The sequence below is a fragment of the Pseudochaenichthys georgianus genome, chromosome 11, assembly GCF_902827115.2.
Source record: "Pseudochaenichthys georgianus chromosome 11, fPseGeo1.2, whole genome shotgun sequence".
Taxonomy (NCBI): Eukaryota; Metazoa; Chordata; class Actinopteri; order Perciformes; family Channichthyidae; genus Pseudochaenichthys; species Pseudochaenichthys georgianus.
In genome coordinates this window covers 18,773,100-18,795,342 of record NC_047513.1, presented here as the reverse complement: position 1 = coordinate 18,795,342, position 22,243 = coordinate 18,773,100, and the positions used below count along the sequence as shown (strand labels likewise).

Genomic DNA, 22,243 nt, shown 5'->3' with positions numbered 1-22,243 from the left:
AATATAATTTAATAATCCATATCATACATCAGCAGCAGTCCCAGTTATTTTAAATAATATGTTACTGCACCAGTTTGAGTATTTTTATTCCCACCCATTGAGGCCCCTTTGTTGACTTATTTGATTGCAAATCAGTAAAAACTATTTCTGCATGCTTGCCAGCTGTGGATGCTTGGCAGTTGGTACACCACTGCACTGCCACATTTGTGGGCATAAAATCACTGTCAATGTTTGAAATGTGTTACCTGGAGACTTGTGTTTTAGTACGGGGAAGGTGGCAGCTGGAAATAAGATGTCTGTAAAAAGATAAACTGACTAGATGGACTGTAAATTGCAGAAGTAATACATTACAGGGATTTATGTTATGCTTTGTGCTATTTCTCCATTTCCAATCATATTCATAGCGGACAAGTTAGCCTACAACACCTCCAAATCATGTTTAGTATTATTTGGAAAATAATAAAATACAAACCACATGGAAATCAATTGCTCTATGTGGTTGCTAGGTGAAAGAAAACATGAACTGAAACAAAAGCTGTGGCAAACTCTGCTCGACACCCACACTGCGTTGTACAAACGCTACAGTCTGAAACACAACTGACGAACCATTTCAATAGCAACCACAATGTGAACATAGTAAGAATAAATGTTGATGTGTCACAACAGCCACATATGAGATAACATGATGGCAGTTATATTCCTCAATCTTCTCTGGGTCTCTAGGCGCCTCCAGTAACCATGAAGTGGTTGATTTAGCACATGGTTGAGTCTGAAAGTGAATTTTAACAAGAAAGTTGACATTTTTTTCTTCATGTAAATCATAAGAGAGTAAAGCCTGCAGCTTGTGTGGAATATTTTTGAATATTTCTTTTCAATATTGCAGAAATCCACTATAAAGGTTTTGCTCAGAAAAATATCACTGCATTCAACACAGAAAGGAAGAATTATAGTTGCAATTTCAATCCGGGATCCCCAAGGTTACAGTTTTTTAAGAAAAGCAACTTATACCATGACGCATAACAAAAACACTGAAATGCTCTCGGAGGCTGGAAATTAGATTTGAAATGTGCTAGTGATGTACAAGAAGGCCTAAAGTAATCTAAGGATTTTGTATTACATGACATACATATTCATTCAAAAGACACTGTGTTATTAAAAAAATAAACAGTATGAAACACTCCGATACACACTCTTCGAGCTTCACAGGTGACTGTGATTCTGTGAGTCCATGAACTCAGCAGCTGATGTTTTACAGCTTGCAAAGACTGGACAGAAACCCCATGATCTGCCACCGCTGTTCAACAGACAGAGCGACAACACAGGTATTATCGACAGGGAGGAAGAAGTGACCCGTGAAGCAAGGACAGTAGAAACTGCTCAGTGTTTGGTGGGGAAGATAATAATACACTTTGTTTGCATAGACCTTTCATGCACAAAGCAGCCCAAGTGCTTTACAGAAAACATAACAGCAATATTAAAATAAATACAGAACAAGATAAAACATCTACAGTGATCCTAATGAATTCCCTTGAATTAAAGCTGACAAGAAATTAAAATAGGTTAAAATAAAACAATTTTAAAAAGAAAATGTTAAAGGTCCCATGTCATGCTTTTCTGGTTATTACCCGTCCCCTTGTGTGTTATCTAGCTTTGTATGCATGTAAACGGTCTGCAAAGTCACAAACCCTCAAAGTACACCCTGTAGCGAACTCTAACCCAGAAAAGACCTGTCTATGCGTCTTTCTCCATTTTTTTCTTCCTGAGTATAGTGACGTAACGATACCCAGGTCCAAATGGACCAATCCGTGGAGCTCCTCACATACACACAGGCTGCTTCTCACTTCTCTTATTTTCATTTCCTCGCTCCTCGGTATCACCGGAAGTTGATTTGTCTGCGCCATCTTGAGTAGCGTCCCATTGCCCTTATTTGTGATTTTGGAACAATGTACATCTATTCTACCTCAACAATGGAATTATGATCAGTAGAAATGGCCATGACATGGGACCTTTAAATAAAAGCAGAACAGAAAAAATACAGTAAAATATGGACAATGATACTAGTGGGAATGAAAAGTTAACCCAAATTAAAAGCCATATTAAAAAGATAGGTCTTTCATTTGCTTTTAAACATTTCAAAGGAGTTTGCTGTTCTAAGATCTGTGTGTGTGTGTGTGTGTGTGTGTGTGTGTGTGTGTGTGTGTGTGTGTGTGTGTGTGTGTGTGTGTGTGTGTGTGTGTGTGTGTGTGTGTGTGTGTGTGTGTGTGTGTGTGTGTGTGTGTGTGTGTGTGTGTGTGTGTGTGTGTGTGTGTGTGTGTGTGTGTGTGTGTGTGTGTGTGTGTGTGTGTGTGTGTGTGTGTGTGTGTGGGGGTGTGTGGGGGTGTGTGGGGGTGTGTGGGGGTGTGTGTGATGAGTTTGAAAGCATTATAAAGTCAGCAGGCTGTGTATGTATGGATGTTTGAGTAGCTAAAGGCACATTTACTTTAGGCCATGTGCAGCAAGTAAAATACATTACAAATCATTTTCTCAGACACAGAGACTGTACTTTTTAGAGAATGCACTGTTAAATCACCCTTTCACAACAACAATGGCTCACTCTTCTGTTTTTGGATGATTCCCCCTCGTCACCTGTGCACGCTTAAGCATGTTTCACACAGGAAATGAATCCCGCCCCCTATCATGCATGTGTTGTCACTTAATATACAAGTCGTTCTGATGGGATGGAGAGAAAGGAGTGATTGTGTGTGTTATTTACGACAAGAGGGCTGCCTTAGGCGAAAACCTGAGCACTTGAGAGACATAGCGAGGCGGACAGAATCTAAAAATAGCACGGCTGAGTGAGCAGGGCTTAAGAAGAAGAAGAAGAAGAAGAAGAAGAATGAAGAGGAAGAGTGGCTGTCTCTGCTGTCAGTTCGTCCTCTTGGTCTTCAGGCTGCGCTCTGCTGTCTCACCATGAAACATTAGGTCTTTATAAGCAAACCCAAACAAATCCATCTGAGACCAGAAAGCTCATTTAAAGAAAGGGTATGGTAGAACAAGTGGATCTTCTTTTAATATCACATATTGATCTATTGTTGAGTCAGGTGGATGGAAAGTGAACCCTATGAAACACCTATAATGAGATTTTGGCTGGATTTGTGGGCCTCTAGGGAAAAAAGATAATTAGAGCTCACAAGGAAGGACTTCCAGAGGGTCATACATGCCTGAAAAAGCCACCGTTTTAGAAATGAATGTCGTTATCTAAAAGTGGATTCAACCTTGACATCACCTAAGGCTACCGCATGTTTTTAAAATGTTGTGACCTTTACAGATTTGGCTACATGGTCACAGGCTGTGGCCATGTCCTTCAAACCTTTCCTTCACATGTGTATGGGAACATTTACCCCCTACACATGTACTCTCTCTCTCTCTCTCTCTCTCTGTGTGTGTGTACGCTTCTGTCTCTCTAGCCCACATACATGTATAAAAACAGCCTCAGAGGAATGTTACATGTCCAATACGGTCTGCTCACAGGAACACAAATATGGCTCTAGTCTCTGTGTGGCAGGCATTAAAGGCAAACTGGCCACTGTCACTTTCATCTGTTGTCCGTTTGTCCACTAGGCTTCAAACATAAACGTCTCTCTATCAGCAGATATGTGAAGTACACTACAAAGTGTTAATGACTATGAACAGACTCAGCCATGTCTTGAATTGGCTGTTGATGACTCAAAAGAGTGATATTTCCATCTGAAAAGAGGACTATTAGTGTTACTTGTATTTGTATGGTCACTTGTGCTCTAACTCAATATTATAAAACTAAGAAATCTTCCTAAATAACATTTTGAAAGAGCTCTAATTAGTGCCTCATATTGAAAAGGACTCTCAAATGTCACCAAAATGAAATATGTGTTCTTGTTGAAAGTGAGAAGAAATTAGCATCTCGTGTACAAAAGAGATGTGATGACCAACTTGTATGATTAACATTTACATCTTCTGCATGTTTGCTCTGCAAGCCAAGCTGTGAGAGAACGACTCCATTGAGTCAAATCTAAAGCTTGAGTTGAATCCTAAAGATTTGAATTGCCCTCAGTGGCGTTTCATCTCTACTTCTCAGATGGTTCTTAGCTTCTTCTCTCAGTTTAGCTGTGAGTAAAGGGAAAAGCTGGTAAGGTTTGGTCTCTGCGCTTCTATAGACACACATTACATGACATAAAGGAACATTCACAGCTAGGCTTCAGCCACAAACTCACACACTCGTAAACACAAAGCAAATAAAAAAACAGACTGCATGTCAAGTGAGTAAATAGCGAAGTAAATCAGCAGGTAAATGTTTTTACGCTTGTTCATTATGTGTGTATATGAAATGGGTATATGAGAAATGATTACACAGGTGCATGATCACCCATACATCCAAATAACACACACACACACACACACACACACACACACACACACACACACACACACACACACACACACACACACACACACACACACACACACACACACACACATCCTGACATACCAGCCTGTTTCCTGTGGCTTCTGCTTCCTGCCTCTGTAGAGCACATACCAGACGTTCTTCTGCCGCTGAAGAGAGATATGAGTGGAATTGCATTAAAGTCTCATTTCATAACGATCCATCTGCACACTTAACCACCTGAACAAGCAGAACAAGATTATTTAATGACGCAGTGGAGAGGCGAGAAGAACAGCAGCTTTGTGAGTACATGTTGTGTGTTGCCTGCTGAGCTGAGGGAGTAGTATCACTGTTTTGCTCTGCGTCATGATCGAGAGGACAGACACGCCAAGTAACAGAGCGAGAGCAGGTAGTACACTACCATTTTGACTATATCTGTTCCTATTAAAATGTTATTTAGTTAAAAATACTTAATTTTCTATATTGAAAGACAGAAAATGACAAATGCCTTGCTAGAGACTTTGTGACAGGGGCGGACTGGCCATTGGGAATACCGGGAGTTTCCCCGGTGGGCCGGTGCTGTGTGTGGGCCGGAGGGCCAAAAAAAAAAAAAAAAAGATTCTTTTTTTTTGCCTAAATCCTACCGGCCCACATTTGTAAGTGTTCCGGCCCAGCCCAGCCCAGTGGGGTGTGGACAGGGTTGGGTTGTAACGGAATACATGTAACGGTGTTACGTAATCAGAATACAAAAATCAAGTAACTGTATTCAGCTCGCGTTACATTTGAAAAACGAGTAATCTGATTAGTTACTTTCGTAAACCTGAAGTGAATACATTTTAGATTACTTATTGAAATTATTGGTGGAAAGATTTCCTCACAACATTTAATATTCATTACTAAAGATACAGCCGAATTATCACAGCGCACAAAACCGCGCAGATGGACCAAAAAGGGGAGCGTTTGAAAAAAATGTGCGGGTGAAACAATAACAGCGTAACATGGAGGAACAAAAGTCTGCGTTTAAATTGTGTGTGTGTGTGTGTGTGTGTGTGTAGAGGTGTGTGTGGTTAAAACACATCAGCCACACCGCTCTTTAGCCTTTCTAATGATTCTGAAGGTAAACACAGTGAAAGGCGGTGCGTGAAAGGCGGTGCGTGAAAGGCGGTGCGTGAAAGGCGGTGCGCGCTCGTCTTCTCAGAGGCTGAGTTAACCCTCCCGCTGCCTCCTGGTGCTGCAGAGATTTCATGAAGTGAAGGAGGTGTTCCTTCTATAAAACAGCTGCGGGCAGCAGATACTGTGAGAGTCACAGACATGAATACATAGATCTAGGCAGACTGGTGAACACACTCTCCTGTTTTGCCAATCCGGTGCTTAAACAAATATAGCTCTACACCCCTGACCGAAATGTCCTTCAAATGAAGTCCGAGTTCGACATTTTAATTAATGTCCTGTCAACACTGGCAGGACAGAAGGCGACACGCCCTTTCTAAGCCATGTCCTCACATCCCAAGCTGCATCCCCAAAAAGTGTATTATGTTGTTACAACAGGGTTCAGGGGGAGTGGCTGTACGGCTGTACCCGTAGGATAGAAAAGGGGGAAGTGACGTCTGACTCAGAGGTCGCGCGGCTGTGGAGAAGAACGTGTTGCCCACATTCTGTTACTGAGTTTAGGCTAGTTAGCTAGCAGGTTTATTGTTTTGGGTGCAGTCACTTTTGCCTCCACTTGCTGTTCAAATAAATGTTGAAAGAAAAAGTTAATCTGTTTACAGTTCTGTTTTATATGGGTGAAGAAGAAGAAGAAGAAGAAGAAGAAACCCTCTTTAATGGTCACACATGCAGAGCACACAGCACACACAGTGAAATGTGTTCTCTGTTTTTAACCCATCCTAGTACCAGGAGTCTAGTACTAGGAGCAGTGGGCAGCTCTTGTACAGCGCCCGCGGAGTGAGGGGGGAAGGGGGATGTCTTGTGCCTTTTGCTCAAGGGCACCACGGCAGGAGGTGAACTGGGACCTCTCCAAGTAGAAGTCCATACTCCAAATAGGTCTGGTCGGGGACTTGAACCGGCGACCCTACGGCTCACAGTCCAAGCCCCTACTGATTTCCATAGATTTAGTCCCTAATTTTGCTCTCAAAATGGACCAGATTGATGCATTTAACTTCAACATTTAAAAAAAAAGATCTTCCCGGGGGAGCATGCCCCCGGACCCCCCTAGAGGAGGTGAGGTCCACCACCTGCCCACACCCCCTGTTAAATTGTCTCACCCACATTGAGGATGCTTCCTACGCCCATGTTTTATTCCATGTGTCAAGTCAGGCAAATTGGGTCAAAATGTTATTGCATCAATGATCTGTTAACATTAAAATCACTAAATATATGCCATAACTATTTTGCTCTAGGCAACTCAAGGGCTCAGGTAATGTGATTACTATATGAATAATTGTCCAAAATAACATAAAATGCATAGGGTTTTTTGTTAAGTAACATACTTTCGTCGCCGGCCGGCCGATACATGCCGCGCATTAAGTGGGCCTGTCTGTCAATTAATCCCCGGGCCACTTTCCCCCCCCAGTCCGCCCCTGCTTTGTGACCCTCATCACACATTGATTTAACATTTTTCTGGTGAAAAAAATTACTCTTTGACTTCAGAGAGGGTTGTAGCAGCTATTTCAAGTGCCAAACACTTTTGTAATTGAATTAAATGATGTCATTTCAACTGACATAATTTGCTGTGACTTGAAAATATGCTATTTCCCTAGCTCCTATGAATCATCACCTGATGTGTACATCTGTGTGAGCACTCATGCATATTTTCATTCATGTCCTTATGTAGTGTGTAGTAATGTCTTTTGAGGCTGAGTGGGCATTTGTGTTGTTGTAGTGCCTTTACAACTCTACGTGTGCATTCACATGAATCTGCAGGTCTGTTTGAATGTGTAGCAACAGTGAAGAAATAATTTGTTGGACCTACCATCTTGTGCTCCTACACTAAAGTCATCAGCACAAACTTAATCCTGCAGGCTAAATATGAGCGGGAGCTACAAATAGTCGCCGTAGCTACAGTAACATGCGTAGCAGGATATGGTTGTCTGGTAGATGGTTAATGGTTAATGGACTGTACTTATATAGCGCTTTATCCAGTCTTTAAGACCCCTCAAAGTGCTTTACATACTACATGTCGTTCACCCATTCATACTGAGCAGTGTATGTTAGGACATGCACTAACATACATACACATTCACACACCGTTGGCCATGCCATCGGGAGCAACTCAGGGTTAAGTATCTTGCTCAAGGATACATCGACATGTTGACTGCACCAGCTGGGATCGAACCCACAACCTTCTGGTTGAAAGACGACTGCACTCCCTCGCAGCCACAGTCGCCCTAGATGATGAAGAAAAGACCAAGAGAATGGAGGGGGAGGAGGAAGGAGAGATTAGACGTAGCATAAGAAGAAAAATCGGTGGGTTTATGTTTGAAAGAGCCTGAAAAGATATGAAAGCTCCCCATTAAGCGTAGAAAATGACATTCATCTGATTATTTGAGTGGAATACTGACAAAAACTATCACTATCTATGCTTAATGTCTTGGTTTGGTTAAGACTCTTTTTGGAGTAATGTGGCATTTATGATGAGTTTGATCCTTTTACTTTGTTTTTTAAATAGTTGTATAATTTGGGAAGCACATCACTTATTTGGCAACTCTCAAGACTGATTGTTTTTAGATTGAATGGACAGAAAAAGTCTAGAAATTGAGACAGATAAGCAGACACCCAGTATGTCCATGGTCTGAATCAATAGACAGCTCAAGATCATCTTATGGCGCATTTCCACTGCAGCGCGTAGTACGGTTTAAGCGTGCCGTGCCAAACCCGGCCCGTTTTTCTTTACTTTTCCACTAGGGGTAGTTCCGGCTCAGGGCTACCTTTTCACCTTTTTTCTGGCCCTCCAAAATAGAGGTTCTTACCGGGCCAACAAACGGGCTGAATATGCTAAACTAGTGACGTAAACACTGTCGACTGCTGACTGGTCAGAGAGAATCGCTGGCAAGGGGGCTACAACTACAACAAAATGAACATATTTTACCGTGATTTAATTGTAATACACGTTTCAAAATGATGCCGAAGTAACAAAATTCTGATACCGGTCTGCAGACAAGACGGCAGGCAAAAACCTTTTAAAATGCGTGTTTTCTGAATGGAGATCGGCTAAGCTAACGTATGCTCCGTCCACACTCACAACAACGGCCGACAGACATAAATAAACCAGCGACTGTATTCGCCATGACACAGACAGTCTGTGGTTTGTACTTGTTTAACTTTTGTCTAGTTTCTGAACAGATATGAGGAGCTGTGAGCTCTGAGTAGGCTAATGGCTACTAAACTGTAATGGAAACGCCGCATAAAGTGAGCCTGGCCTACCAAGGCCTAACTATACCGTACTAAGCCGTGCGAGGCCCTGCAGTGGAAATGCGCCATTAGAATGGGATCAACTGGGCCAAACTGGGCCAGGGATTGAGATTATTGCCCGTTCCCCACTTCTTACTCCCATAATTCAGGTTCACTTGCTTGGACAATGCCCATCTTCAAACTTAAACAAAATATGTACACTCCACACAAATGTGTTTAACAAATGCATCTTCCACAGTTGGGACACCAAAACTGTTTACAAACATACAAACATCTGGCAAAGTACTGCAAACCAGCTCTGTGGTAGATCAAGCTCGGTGTCCATTGGACGACATTTGATGAACACACACACACACACACACACACACACACACACACACACACACACACACACACACACACACACACACACACACACACACACACACACACACACACACACACACACACAGACCCACAAGGTGAAAACAATACCAGCGTCGCTGTCGCTTCTGGTAATAATGGATTGAGAATTCGATTAGAGACGGAGAGATAAAAAGACCAGATCTAGCTACATCATTAGTGCTGTCTGACCACAAACCCTAATTATAACTAAACACACTGCCCTCCTTCTCCCTCACTCCCTCTCTGTCCTCTGTTACTAACCCCACACAATGCTCGACAATCCAAACAAAGCTTCCCCGAGGCCCCTAATCTAATAGAACAGTCTCTACAAGACACACACACACCCACACACCAGCCAGGAGAGAGGGTATGATAGAGTCCGGAGGGAAGAGTGAGGGAGTGATGGAGAAAAAAGACAGCTTGTCAGATAAAGGAGATAAATTGGACACTGAGTGAGGAATGACATACTGTAGAGAGAGAGGGGCGGCTTTCCTCCTCCGAGTCTCCAAGGGCTGTTGGTGTGATGCTGTGAGCCCCTCCAGAGCCCACCCTCTTTCATCAGGACTCTTGTCCGTGTGCCCACTCTGCTCCTGCAGGACTCTAAACACTCCTGGAGCTCTGTTTGGATTTTAGAGGGCTGGTGTTTACAGAGGAAGCAGAGACTGACGCAGAGCTAAGACAGGCAGCTTAATATGACCTGGGATGTTAATTCAATTGAACGCAAATAGTCATAAGTAGGTAATGTTCAACCACTGACCTCTGACCTTAGACCTCTGTGACTGTGACTTTGTCAGTCTGCCAACATCTTTGGCTCCTTTTAGGGATAACAGAGTGTTGCTGGTTTTATACTGATGTCATGGCTTTGTTGTACAGTGGGCTGCTGTCTGCATGTTGTCATGCTTCACAATTGCTATTATTATAAAGTTACATTCTCCTATACAGCCCTATTCATGCAGTAGAGAAAATGTTCAGCGGTAGCAATGGGAACAAGAACAGATTATTGCATTTGAGTAAAACTTGGCCGAAGCAGAATTATAGTTATCACATACTGTATACTTCAACCATAATGACTAAAGTCTTGCCAGTGGATGATACTATTAAGAAGAAGTTACAAAAGGTAGAGGCAAAGTTATTGGTTGATATCTAATAGACTAAATCAGGGGTGGGGAACCTCCGGCCCCCGGGCCGTATACGGCCCGCGAGACCATTTGGTTTGGCCCTCGAGGTAATTTATAAACACACGCAAAAAATTAAAGAAATCTAGACTGCAAAATAATTAAACAAGCGAGTGCCTGTTTTTCCTGGCAACGGTCATGGTCCTTGAACACAACACGAGCCTAACGTGTCATCACGTGGTATATGTCTCGTCTGACAGGGGTACAATGCTGACGGAGAGCACCAGAACGCCACTCTGGGACTGCAGTACCCATTAGTCCGTAGGCTACACATGCTGCAGTTTCTGCGTGGCTGTGTCTTTAGTTGTAAGCCCAGTCGCGATCTGTTCATCTGTCATTCTGATCATACAGTCAATAACTGTGTTGTTATTAGCATCTGGTTAGCTAGCCATGCTAACGAATATAAGAAGCTTTTTCTCCAACCAGTGAGGTAAAGGCACATCTTTATATCATCATTATACTTATCAAAAAACAAGAGAATAAAGTGAACAGGTATAAAATACTATATGACAGTAAAAAAAAGTTGTTATTAATAAACAAGAACACAATTTGAAAGGGGAGTGATTTGTGAAATATCCATAAAGAAAAAATAAATCTGCTTACAGTTCTGTTTCATATGGGTTTTGAGAGATGTTTTCATAGATCTCTTCATTTTTATCTCAAAGTGCACCAGATTGATGCTTTCAACTTCAATATTTAAAAAAAAGTCTTCCCGGGGGAGCATGCCTCTGGACCCCCCTAGAGGAGGTTAGGTTTCCCCCCCCCCCCCACACTTAAATCATGTCCATGGATAGGAAACTAAATACATTTGCACACATCTTGTGTCCATATCTTTCTGTTTTGGTGGTCATGCAACAACTGTGCACGTGCATGCATGCGCAAGTCATGGCAAGATATCTGGATTAAGAGGTTGCTTTTTCTTTGCACAGCATGAAAGAAAGGCCAAATGAATGGGCTGTGATTTTTAAGCAGAGGTCAATAATTTGTACGGCCCTCGGAGGATGTTGAAAAAATTGAAATGGCCCTTGAGAGGAAAAAGGTTCCCCACCCCTGGACTAAATGAACAGAAGTCAATTCAAATATGCAATGCACAAACACAAAATTCCCTAAATAGGATTTGTTTTTGTTCTTAAAAACCCAGGTTTGAAGATGTGGGAAAACATCAGACATGTTATATGTACATCTCTGGCAGTTGCATCATTAGTGACAGCATGGTCTTATATAATGCTGCCATCTATCAAAGTAAACACCAGTGAACTAAAGAGACAGACTGTCTGAGACTACAGGCTTTCGCACGCGCACACGCACGCACACACACACACACACACACACACACACACACACACACACACACACACACACTAAAATCTATCTACAGAGTCATGCTTTGGGTCACCCAGTCTCTTTAATGCTCTCCTTCCAGTCCCCACCGACATCTCTACCAGGACAGGGCCTGATGCACCGGCCAATCACCATCTGCCCCAGCGTCCTGCATGCACCAATCAGAATCCATCCAGTTAAAACCTTGTCAATACAAGGCACATGAAATAATCACTGTTCAGCATGTTAAATATTCCGTTATTTTCATATGCTACACAGGATGATTCGTAGACATTTGGCAACATTGCATATTTTAGATAGGAGGAAATACAGGGTTATTCTACAATGCAAACTAACCAACAGACCATTTCAGTCTAACCCCATAATGTATGTCAAACTCAGTGACATTATAAAAACTGAATGCCCTTTACATTCGAGAAAGAGTATGCAGGAACAGCAGTCAATTGTTTTCAGCACTGTATGTTTTCATCCCCTTTAATGGCTGGGGATACGGACAGCAGGAGACTGAAGTGCGTGCAGCAGAGGGAGGGGGGGGTTGCATGTGTGAGACTTTTCTGAGTGAGGTACCCTCCGTGCAAGTACACAGGAGACAGAGTATTGAGTCACTGAGGGTATAACGGCAGAATATGTGAATGCTGTGGAGCGCTGCGCTCTACATCGTTCTGCTTTGGTAGAGATTGAATTTGGCTGCTTTTCTATCTGCCATAAGCCTTATTAATTTCAATACAAAAGTGTTCGTATGATACGTTTTGTAGGTAAGTTAAGTTTAGGCTTTATATAAAAGTGAGACATATGTTCCCCTTCCTGTATGTCAAGAGAACAAACCAAAACAACATGAATATAATGTCATTGAAATGTATTGGGTGGTTATTGGTTATTCAGGTTTGAGATACTCTGCATTAGACCTCTGAAATATTTAAGGCATCACCGATGGATATGTTTGACATAATTGCACTTTTTGGTGGAGTTTTATGCGCTTCTGTTGTTTTCTAGTTGAACGTGTTTCCATCTCATGTGCTACCAGTGGTGGATAGTAGCAAAGTACATTTACTTAAGTACTGTACTCAAGTACAATTTTGAGGTACTTGAACTTTACCTGAGTATTTTCACTTTATGCTACTGTAAACTTCTACTCCACTGCATTTTAGGAGCCAATATTTTTATTTTTCACACCACTACATTTAATTGACAGCTTTTAGTTGCTATTTAGATTATTAGCTAATACCAAATATAAATCAATTATTTAATGAACAATTACATATATTTATAGGTTTTGAGATATCCAGCAGCAGTATAATTTAAATTAGCTCGACATGTACCAGCACACTAACACCTCATAATCCAATATTTTTGCACGATTCTAAAATGAATGCAAGACTTTAACTTGTAACAAAGTATTTTAACAATGTATTATTACGACTTTTACTCAAGCAAAACATCGGAGTACTTCTTTCAACACTGTGTGCAGCACCTAACTAACCCCATCCTGCAAACCTTAAAAACGTTCTTCTCCCCTTTCTTTCCAGTGGAGCTAGACACGGAGCACGCACAGAGGGTCCCCGGGGCCGAGCAGGGAGGAGCCCCCACCCCCCAGGTCAAGCTGAAAGAAAGACAGAAGTTCTTTGAGGAGGCCTTCCAGCAAGACATGGAGCAGTACCTGTCCACCGGATACCTGCAGATCTCTGAGAGGAGAGGTGGGTGTGAAGGTGTTCTTTATTTCAAAGTCATCCTCTCTGAATATATTTAAACAGCTTGACATTTAGAATATATTTCGGTCTGAGGCCTACAGAGGAAAAATGTTTATGAATATACGTTGTAGTGTCTGTTACAAATTCAAGGGTGAAAGCAAAGCCATCGAGCATTCAAATGTATTAATTCCCCAGCTCGGATGCCATCAGCTGAAACCTTCACACTTCAACAGCATATCACCAGATTGAGCCATAATAGCTTTTTGCAGCGAGGCTCGGAGCGCCTGTCGCTAAACACACAAATAGAACCATTACGTTGAAAAATGCTACTGTGCCTCATAACTGTAGGCTTCCACTGGGATTGTAATAGAATCCTGCTGCAGTTTACCTCATTACGGGAAAAAGCCTGTGCTAAAATACCCAAAGGATTTGCTGAAATGAGGGATATGCACCCTGTGCTGAAGATGTATTGGAATCTACTGGCCCAGAGTTTACAATGTGATTTTTCTTCTTTTTTTACTCATCAATCCTGCTCCCTTAATCCTCTGGAAATGGCTTATTAGAGAGGATTGTGGAGCAGCAAGGAAGGAGGAGAGAGGGAGCAAAAGGAAACAGTCTTAAGGAGAGGAGAAGGAGAGACTTATATGTTTACTGTCACTCGAAACAGCTTTCAAGTCAGTGCTGTGTTTTTCATAATCTCCATGACAGGCTTGAGGTTCACTGAGTGAAATATTCACAGCTCATTAGCTCATATTCAGAATCCTCTAAATTCATTCACGGTAACAAGACAGAGGAGATGTTTACAATTTGGTTTCACACGTTAAGAGATGGGATTCACATTACAAAGGCTGGCAATTCGGCTGCTTTAACAAAATCCACAACAGAGAAATAATCAACCAATCATATTCGCTATACGAATATGTGTTAATCCGTACAACGGAGGCTCACATTATAATTCTGGTGAAATACATCTGAAAGTACGCCTCGGTGTGTGAGCTCCATAACACTGAGACTCATTATTCTTCTCCAAATACACATCTCTACAGCCGGGCGGCGCCACTCGAGAGCGGGAATCCAGCTGGAGATGAGAGGGGAGATAAGTGTGGAGGAAAAAATGAAAAGAGATAGTGACAAAAAAAAAGCGAGAGGGGGTGGCAGATGTCTTAAGCCATTGAGCTGTCAAAAAGCCAGTCTCAAGGGTCACACACACACACACACACACACACACACACACACACACACACACACACACACACACACACACACACACACACACACACACCACACACACACACACACACACACACCACACACCCACACACACACCATGTATACATCACTTCAGGGGACATTACATTGACTTACAAGCATTTCCTGGAGACTTATCCTAACCATAACTAACCTAACCATGCCTAACCTTACCCTTACCCTAATCCTAACCAAGTCTTCACCCTAAAATTAATGATACCCCTCATGGGGACCTCCATTTTGGCGAGTCCCCACACGTGACTGTGTAGACAGATGTAGGTCCCAACAAGTATAGTAATGCTAGGACACACACACACACACACACACACACACACACACACACACACACACACACACACACACACACACACCACACACACCCCCCCCCAAGCTCGCTCTAGGCAAAAACACTCCTTCCCAGCAGGGAACCTTTTAGGCAAGGTCACAGTAGGGCTAAAAGAAGAACATGTAAGAAGCAGTCACGTGGAAATGATATTCTCAATGCACTGCTTTCTGGATAAGCCTTTCACAACATGGCGATAGTGCTGGTTCAGGTGTGTGTGTGTGTGTGTGTGTGTGTGTGTGTGTGTGTGTGTGTGTGTGTGTGTGTGTGTGTGTGTGTGTGTGTGTGTGTGTGTGTGTGTGTGTGTGTGTGTGTGTGTGTGTGTGTGTGTGTGTGTGTGTGTGTGTGTGTGTGTGTGTGTGTGTGTGTGTGTGTGTGTGTGTGTGTGTGTGTGTGTGTGTGTGTGTGTGTGTGTGTGTGTGTGTGTGTGTGTGTGTGTGTGTGTGTGTGTGTGTGTGTGTGTGTGTATGAGCGGTGTCCACGGGAAATAACTCCCCCCTTCTTTCTCTCTCTCTCTTCACTCTCTCTTCTGCTCTCCCTCCCTGTGCCGCTCTCCTCATTTCCTTGAGGTACAGTAGCCAATGGCATCTTCTCTCACTGCTGTGTGCCTTCGCCCTCTTGTGCTTGCAACTCTGCCCCCCCACTCCCCTCTCATCCCCACAGTGCACTGACTGGCTGTTTGTCACGCATGCAGCACATCATGCTAGTGTTTCGCTGCAAGGCGGTGAATCAGGACTGGAGCAGTGTGTGTAAACGCTGGGGGTGTAAAAAGGGGTCTCCAACGGTTTTGTTTGTATATTCCTTTTTAAAGTACTAGCTAGTTCCGAGTGCCAGTAATGCTGGTTCTGCCATAGAAAATCAACACAGATATTAGAGCTTTTTGTGAAACATAACCACATTTTGCCGTTTTGCACGTCATACTAATCATGTAGACAATGTAGAATTAACCACAAATAACATTATGTTGAATATTAAGGTCAGCTAAGTCCATTCTGTTCTCTCATCCGCTTTAAGTATTGTATTGTTTCTAACTTAATGTACATTCAAAGGACTGCTGCTGGGTTCACTGCATCGTGTTGCCAGGTCGATCTTTCATTTCATTTTACATTAATTCAATTTTAAGATGCTTTACCCAGCCCTAAAATGTGCATGTGGGTACCATGATCGTTAGCAGTATTCCCAGATGGATTCCAGTCCTTCAAGCTGGTAAAGGAGTTCATTTCAATTCCCTTTCAGGAGGCTCTTTGCTTCTGAGCCACTGAAGCCTGTCTCTGTATAAGATCACGTTTTTTCAACTCTTTCTATGCTATGCTCCCATGCCCACATGTTGATCAGAAAAGATACAAGAGAGCTTTTTAAGCAAAACCTAGACCGTAGATATTGTCCCACATCTTGTAAATTGGGATTGCATGAGTGAAGGATGTTCTGTGGGCCCACATGAATAGATGTTAGGACTTAAAAGAAACAATTAAAATGTAAATAAGGGCATTTGAATTAAGATACCTTTGAGGAAATGTGAACCTATCCTTTAATGATGTTGTAGTTGTTGCTTGTCGCCTTCATATACAGCTTCGTACATGTTCTGACACCTGGCAATCCATTTCTTGTTTGGTAATGCCGTTGATTTGACCATAAACCAAATGTTTTATGTACACAAGCTAACCCATTTCAATGCCATCCAGCTTGAACGTGCCCATTTGCTTTCTGCTTGGCACATTTTGAAACGCAGAACTCAAAGCACCGTGTTCCTGGACTCGGTCCCTTGCCGCTGCCCTCTTCAGTCTGGTGCCAGGCTAATATCTCTCCGTCTCACCTGCAGGGCCAATAGGAAGCATGTCGTCCATGGAGGTGAACGTGGACATGCTGGAGCAGATGGACCTGATGGACATGTCTGACCACGAGGCCCTGGATGTGTTCCTGCACTCTGGAGGAGAGGACAACAGCGGCGCCTCGCCTGTCGCAGGTAGGCGGCCATAAACACACCTCTAAAGCATTCAAACTATAATAACTCAAACAGCGTTTAGTTACTGAAGGGATTTCACTTTTGACATCTAATCCACATCATAGAGTTTGATGAAGCAGAAATATGTGACTCAGAAGATTGACAGGAACAATGTTTAAGCACGATACACAAACGCCATCTGTTCACATCTGCTGGAGAAAGATCCTTCCACTGTCAACAACCTCCAGCCTCTCACTGACAGCTCGGTCTGTCTAGAGATTATGTAATGCAAATACATCTCCGATACATTCAAATGTCTGTAGGAGACAGAGATGGCAAAAGTACACACATCCTTTACTCAAGTAGAAGTACAGATACTCTGGTAAAAGTAGAAGTACTGACTAAACTTCTTTACTCAAGTAACAGTAAAGAAGTATGGGCTTCGAAATGTACTTCAGTAAAAAGTACCCATAACTAGCAGCTTTTTTAAAGAGTACCTGACCTCCCTTTATATTAATAGAACAATAATGTCATTGTTAGCTAATGAATGTTTCGATGCTGAACAACGGCAACAAGACAACGTTTTCATTGGTCCCTCTTCTTTAGAGAAGACCAGGAAGTGATGGATACACGGATCGTGTTCAAATCAATAGGCACGCAATGACTCATAATAATGATCACGCCACCAAGCGCAGATTAAAACTAAAGTAACAAACCTGTTTTGAAAATGTAAGAAGTAGAAAGTTCAGGTATTTGTGTTAAAAATGTAAGAAGTAAAAGTAAAAAATCGTCGATACCAGCAAAATGAACTTAAGTACAGTAACGAAATATTTGTACTCCACTACTTCCCACCTCTGGTAGGAGAGCGAGTCTGGCCGACTTCAAGCACATTTAAAAAACCTGTGAAGTACTTCCAGGAATTAGTGCTCTGACTGTATTGGCAGTAATTGGTCTAAGATAGCAAATGAATAGTGTTTAACGAATAGAAAAGGGTTAAAATTCTCAATGACTAAAGCAGTACACCGCCACAGCTTTACTTATCCACCTATATGACTCCTCCCCCTCCCCTCCCCCTCCTCCCCCTCCCCCTCCTCCTCCTCCTCCTCCTCCTCCTCCTCCTCCTCCTCCTCCTCCTCCTCCTCCTCCTCCTCCTCCTCCTCCTCCTCCTCCTCCTCCTCCCAGATGTGGAGTCCTTCACCACAGAGATCAGTCTCCAGGTGCCCACCCAGGCCGAGCTGCGCCACAAGCTCTCCTCCCTCTCCTCCACCTGCACCGACTCAGCCAGCCAGGACACAGAGGCCGGGGAGGACGAAGACGAGGAGGAAGACGAGGAGACGGAGCAGGGAGGCGATGGGGGTGTTGGGGGATCAGGGGGAGGAGCGAGGAGGAGGAGACGGCCCCCCGTGGTGGTGACGCTGGATGAAGAGGAGGTGCACCCCGACACGGCGCTGGTGGACGGGGGGGGGGGAGCGGAGCAGCAAAGACTGTGAGGCCAACAGGCCGAAGGTTTGAGGAGGACACATGGACTGGATTGAAACACACACACACACACACACACACACACACACACACACACACACACACACACACACACACACACACACACACACACACACACACACACACACACACACACACACACACACACACACACACACACACACACACACACACCGAGCTGCAGACGGAGAAAAGTTATAATATTGGCTTCCATCTCAAATGTTCAAGAAGAAATGAAAAAGAAATACACTGAGGTTGCACTAACTGCCATATGACCTTGCCTTAAAAAAAGTGTTTAATTCTAATTGAATCCTGTTAAATTGGTTTGAGGGTCCTTTAACATACGAATGGCTTAACATGCACATGAAGGGTTTGACTTCATTCAGAGTGCTCTAATATTCAGATTCTGTGTCTGCGTGTTGAGACCAGGAGAGGTCTGATACTGGTAAGTGATGGGACACAGAGAAGTGTACACTATAATGATCCATGTGCCCTTTTGCAGTGTTTTTCTTTGAATCCATGCTCCATGCTAATGCTAACATATTCTCTAAACTGCAGCTATTATTATTACTGAATGTCCCCCTCGGGGGATCAATAAAGGTCCATCTTCTATTAAGCATCAATATATGTTGGGGAACAGTACTTTTGCTGAATACAATTTAAGGTACCACTTTACAATAAGACTACCCTTATAAAGGATTCCTAAAGGGTTATGAATTAGGTTGTAAGCACTTTATTAATCATTAAGAAACATTTATAAACCAGTTCTAACAGTTTTCATACATCAACACAGGCTCACTATTTGGCAAGATGACTAAGCCTTATATTGGCTACTTGGCGAGAATCAACTCAGTGAACAACAGATACCAAGGATGCTGGCTGATGAAGAAGAAGTAAGCTAATTAGCCAATATAAGGCTTAGCAGTCCAGATAAATGTTGGCTCACTATTTGGCAAGCAACCGGTCACAGTTGCCCTGTTTATCTCATGTCTTGTAAAAGCTTATTAATGATTTATAAAGTGTTCACAACCTAATTAATAGATCAATTACAAACTATTCATAAATCCTTTATACGGGTAGTCTTATTGTAAAGTGGTACCCAATTGAATGATGGTGTTTATCCCAAATGATTGCCATTTTCTAAAAGCTTTGAACCGCTTTGGCAGGCCAACAGGGAAATGTGTTTTTTCTTTGGACTATATGATTACACAAAATAATAATTATTCTACTTTTTATTTTCTCCAGGTTTCTTCTACTGATTTTGTGGTTACCATATGGCAATGCTGCCAATACAAAATGACCTCGACTATCTTGCTTTTTTTTTAGTTTGAGTGAATTGCCACCTTAAAGGTAGAGTAAGTCAGAATGGAGAAACCCGCTCGAGTGCGCTAGAATTTGAAACTACACAGCCGAAAAAAATCTGCCCCTTGCTTCAGACTTCCTTACAGAGTCCCTCCTCCAACACACACGAACGCGCACATGACCAATGAGGGCACGAGATAAATGTGTGCACGAGATGGAAGGCTGACAGATGATTGGTCGTGCTTTTTACAGCCCCACGGCTTCCACAGATGACATTTTGTTATGCATTCAATGTATTCATTGCCATCGGGATGTTAAGAGCATTCCATTGAATATAACAAGTGTTTCTGAAGTGAATTACCTACCCCACCTTTAATATATCAAATGCTATGCATGATTAGCACAAAACAATAAAAAAAAATCATCTGCAAGGGGCACATCGAGTAATTTTCCCCGGCTTTATGGATACGTTGAACCCCAAAGCTTGTTGCATTTCTTGAACTGGTTTATGAACTACATTCTGCAATATTTTAAATGTAAACTACTAAACTGGAAAATACTTTAAAAAACAAAACATGGCAATCATTGGCAGTCAACTGACAGTTGGTTTTACACCAAATAGTTCTGTATAGCTGACAGACCACAGATGGAGTTCAGGTACTGATATATCAATGATTTAAAACACACACACACATATACACAAAGGAGTTACCCATTGCCATTCCTTTGACCAATAATACGTGGGCAAACTTCTCCTTTTGAGCGAGGACCAAATCCCTGTTTGGACTGAGTGCTATGCATTGGAGAACACCCAGAAGGTTAAACTGTATCCACATTTTTGTACATAAATGTCGACATGTGGCAGCATTACTTCTTCCTCTCGTTTCCTCTGCCTACAGTTTCTGACTTGTTGGTAATAAATGTTTCTTCCCCAACATTGTTTGATTTTCATTAAAGCATTTCTGTCACGTTAAATAATGAATTTTGAGTAGGAGTCAGGGTTTGAGCAAGTTAACAGTCACTCTTTAAGGTCCTGTCAGCTCTTTAGAGATGGAAAGCTGAAACAAGAAAATGGATGATGAGTGGAAATGGTTTTGGATTGAGAAAGATGATTTTAACAAGTTAACTTTAATTTGTTTGTAAAATATCTCAACAGGAAAATAAGCAAGTGTTATACTGTGAGTGTTATGCTACGAGTGGAGCTGATTTGATGCATGGCGGTCATTCCTCTGCACTTTATTTAAGGTCATGGTACACTACAGGGCCCTCCAAGTTTCACATGGACAATGTGTTGTGTGTGAAGAGTGAAAACGGTGTGATATGAACATAATAGCACTTGTGTATTCCACACCTGCTGCTGCGGACTGTGGAGCTCGATAATGTCACGGTGAGACCTTCGCCTATGGTAATGCTCTCTCAATGGAGTGTTTTGGCGGTTGTATTGTTTGTAAGGGTCAATTCACCCAAAATGCAACACAAGGTTTTCTCACTTACATCTAGTATTGGTCAGGAATACACTTTGGGTGTTATTAGCCCAAGGCTGACATGCCTTCAGGATGTTGCCTTCACTTTACTATGATAAGCTAAAGAAATGGTGCATTGTGCTCAAGTTTTGTTTTTCCAAAGATGTTGCCGTCTACACAATTCACAGGACTCACTGTCAACAGTTTTTATTAGAACAATGTTCCTTTAGAGTATGAGAGTTACCGTACGTTTCAAAATGTATTTTTTTATCTTGGATGCAATGGCTCTTTACTTTTACCAGACTCGTTTAGCTTAAAGGTGACATGTCATGCTTTTCCGGTTACCCGTCCCCTTGTGTGTTATGAAGGTTTGTATGCATGTAAACGGTCTGCAGAGTCAAAACCCTCAAAGTACACCCTGTAGCGAGTAAAACTAACACAGAAAATACCTCCCCAAAACGCCTCGTTGGAGATACGTCACTGTCCATTTGATTCTTCCGGGTACATCATGATGTCATGTCGTCCCCGGAACGAAATGGACCAATCCGTGGAGCCGTTACGTTAAGCCCCCGCTGATTGGTCCAAATTGACCAATCCACGGACTTCCTCACACACTCAGTGCAGGCAGCTCTGCTGATTTCTCCTCCCTGGCTGCAGGCTGATGACAGACAGTTGGGATCGCGGCGAAATTCTCTCTGCAGACCCATTCTCACAGCGTTTATCAACCTTTTGCTTACTCAATATCAAGCCACACTTATTGTTTTTACTTCGGCTGTGACTTTGTGTGTGCTCAGGGTGAGTTTGGCTGTGTTTCGCTAAACAAGGAAATCACACCTCCACGGAGCTTAGCGCGATTCACAACGTCCCGACTGGTCCCGACCAATCGGAGCACACTGGGCTCACAGGGAGGGGGGGGCAAGAGCTGCAGCGAGCCGTTTAGTGGAGAGTGAATACTGCTGAATACACATACTTTACAGAGATGCTGTATGCGAAACCAATGTGATTTTGGAACATTGAACAATGTAAATCTATTCTAGTATACCTCAAC

At 42.6% G+C, this 22,243-nt stretch overlaps 1 protein-coding gene across 6 annotated transcripts in view; it reads left to right on the top strand.

Annotated features, from left to right (window-relative positions):
• The window catches only part of dtnbp1b (dystrobrevin binding protein 1b), a 38,272-nt gene extending 17,605 nt beyond the window's left edge, over positions 1-20,667 (top strand). For 3 of the 6 annotated variants that reach the window (XM_034093981.2, XM_034093986.2, XM_034093984.2), the window contains exons 2-4: positions 13,236-13,403; positions 16,808-16,951; positions 18,113-20,667. In XM_034093981.2, coding sequence (XP_033949872.1) covers positions 13,236-13,403; positions 16,808-16,951; positions 18,113-18,420 — 620 coding nt within the window. In that variant the 3' untranslated portion in view covers positions 18,421-20,667. The other 3 variants (XM_034093985.2, XM_034093982.2, XM_034093983.2) reach the window with 3 other exon arrangements.
• The last annotated feature ends 1,576 nt before the right edge of the window (positions 20,668-22,243 follow it).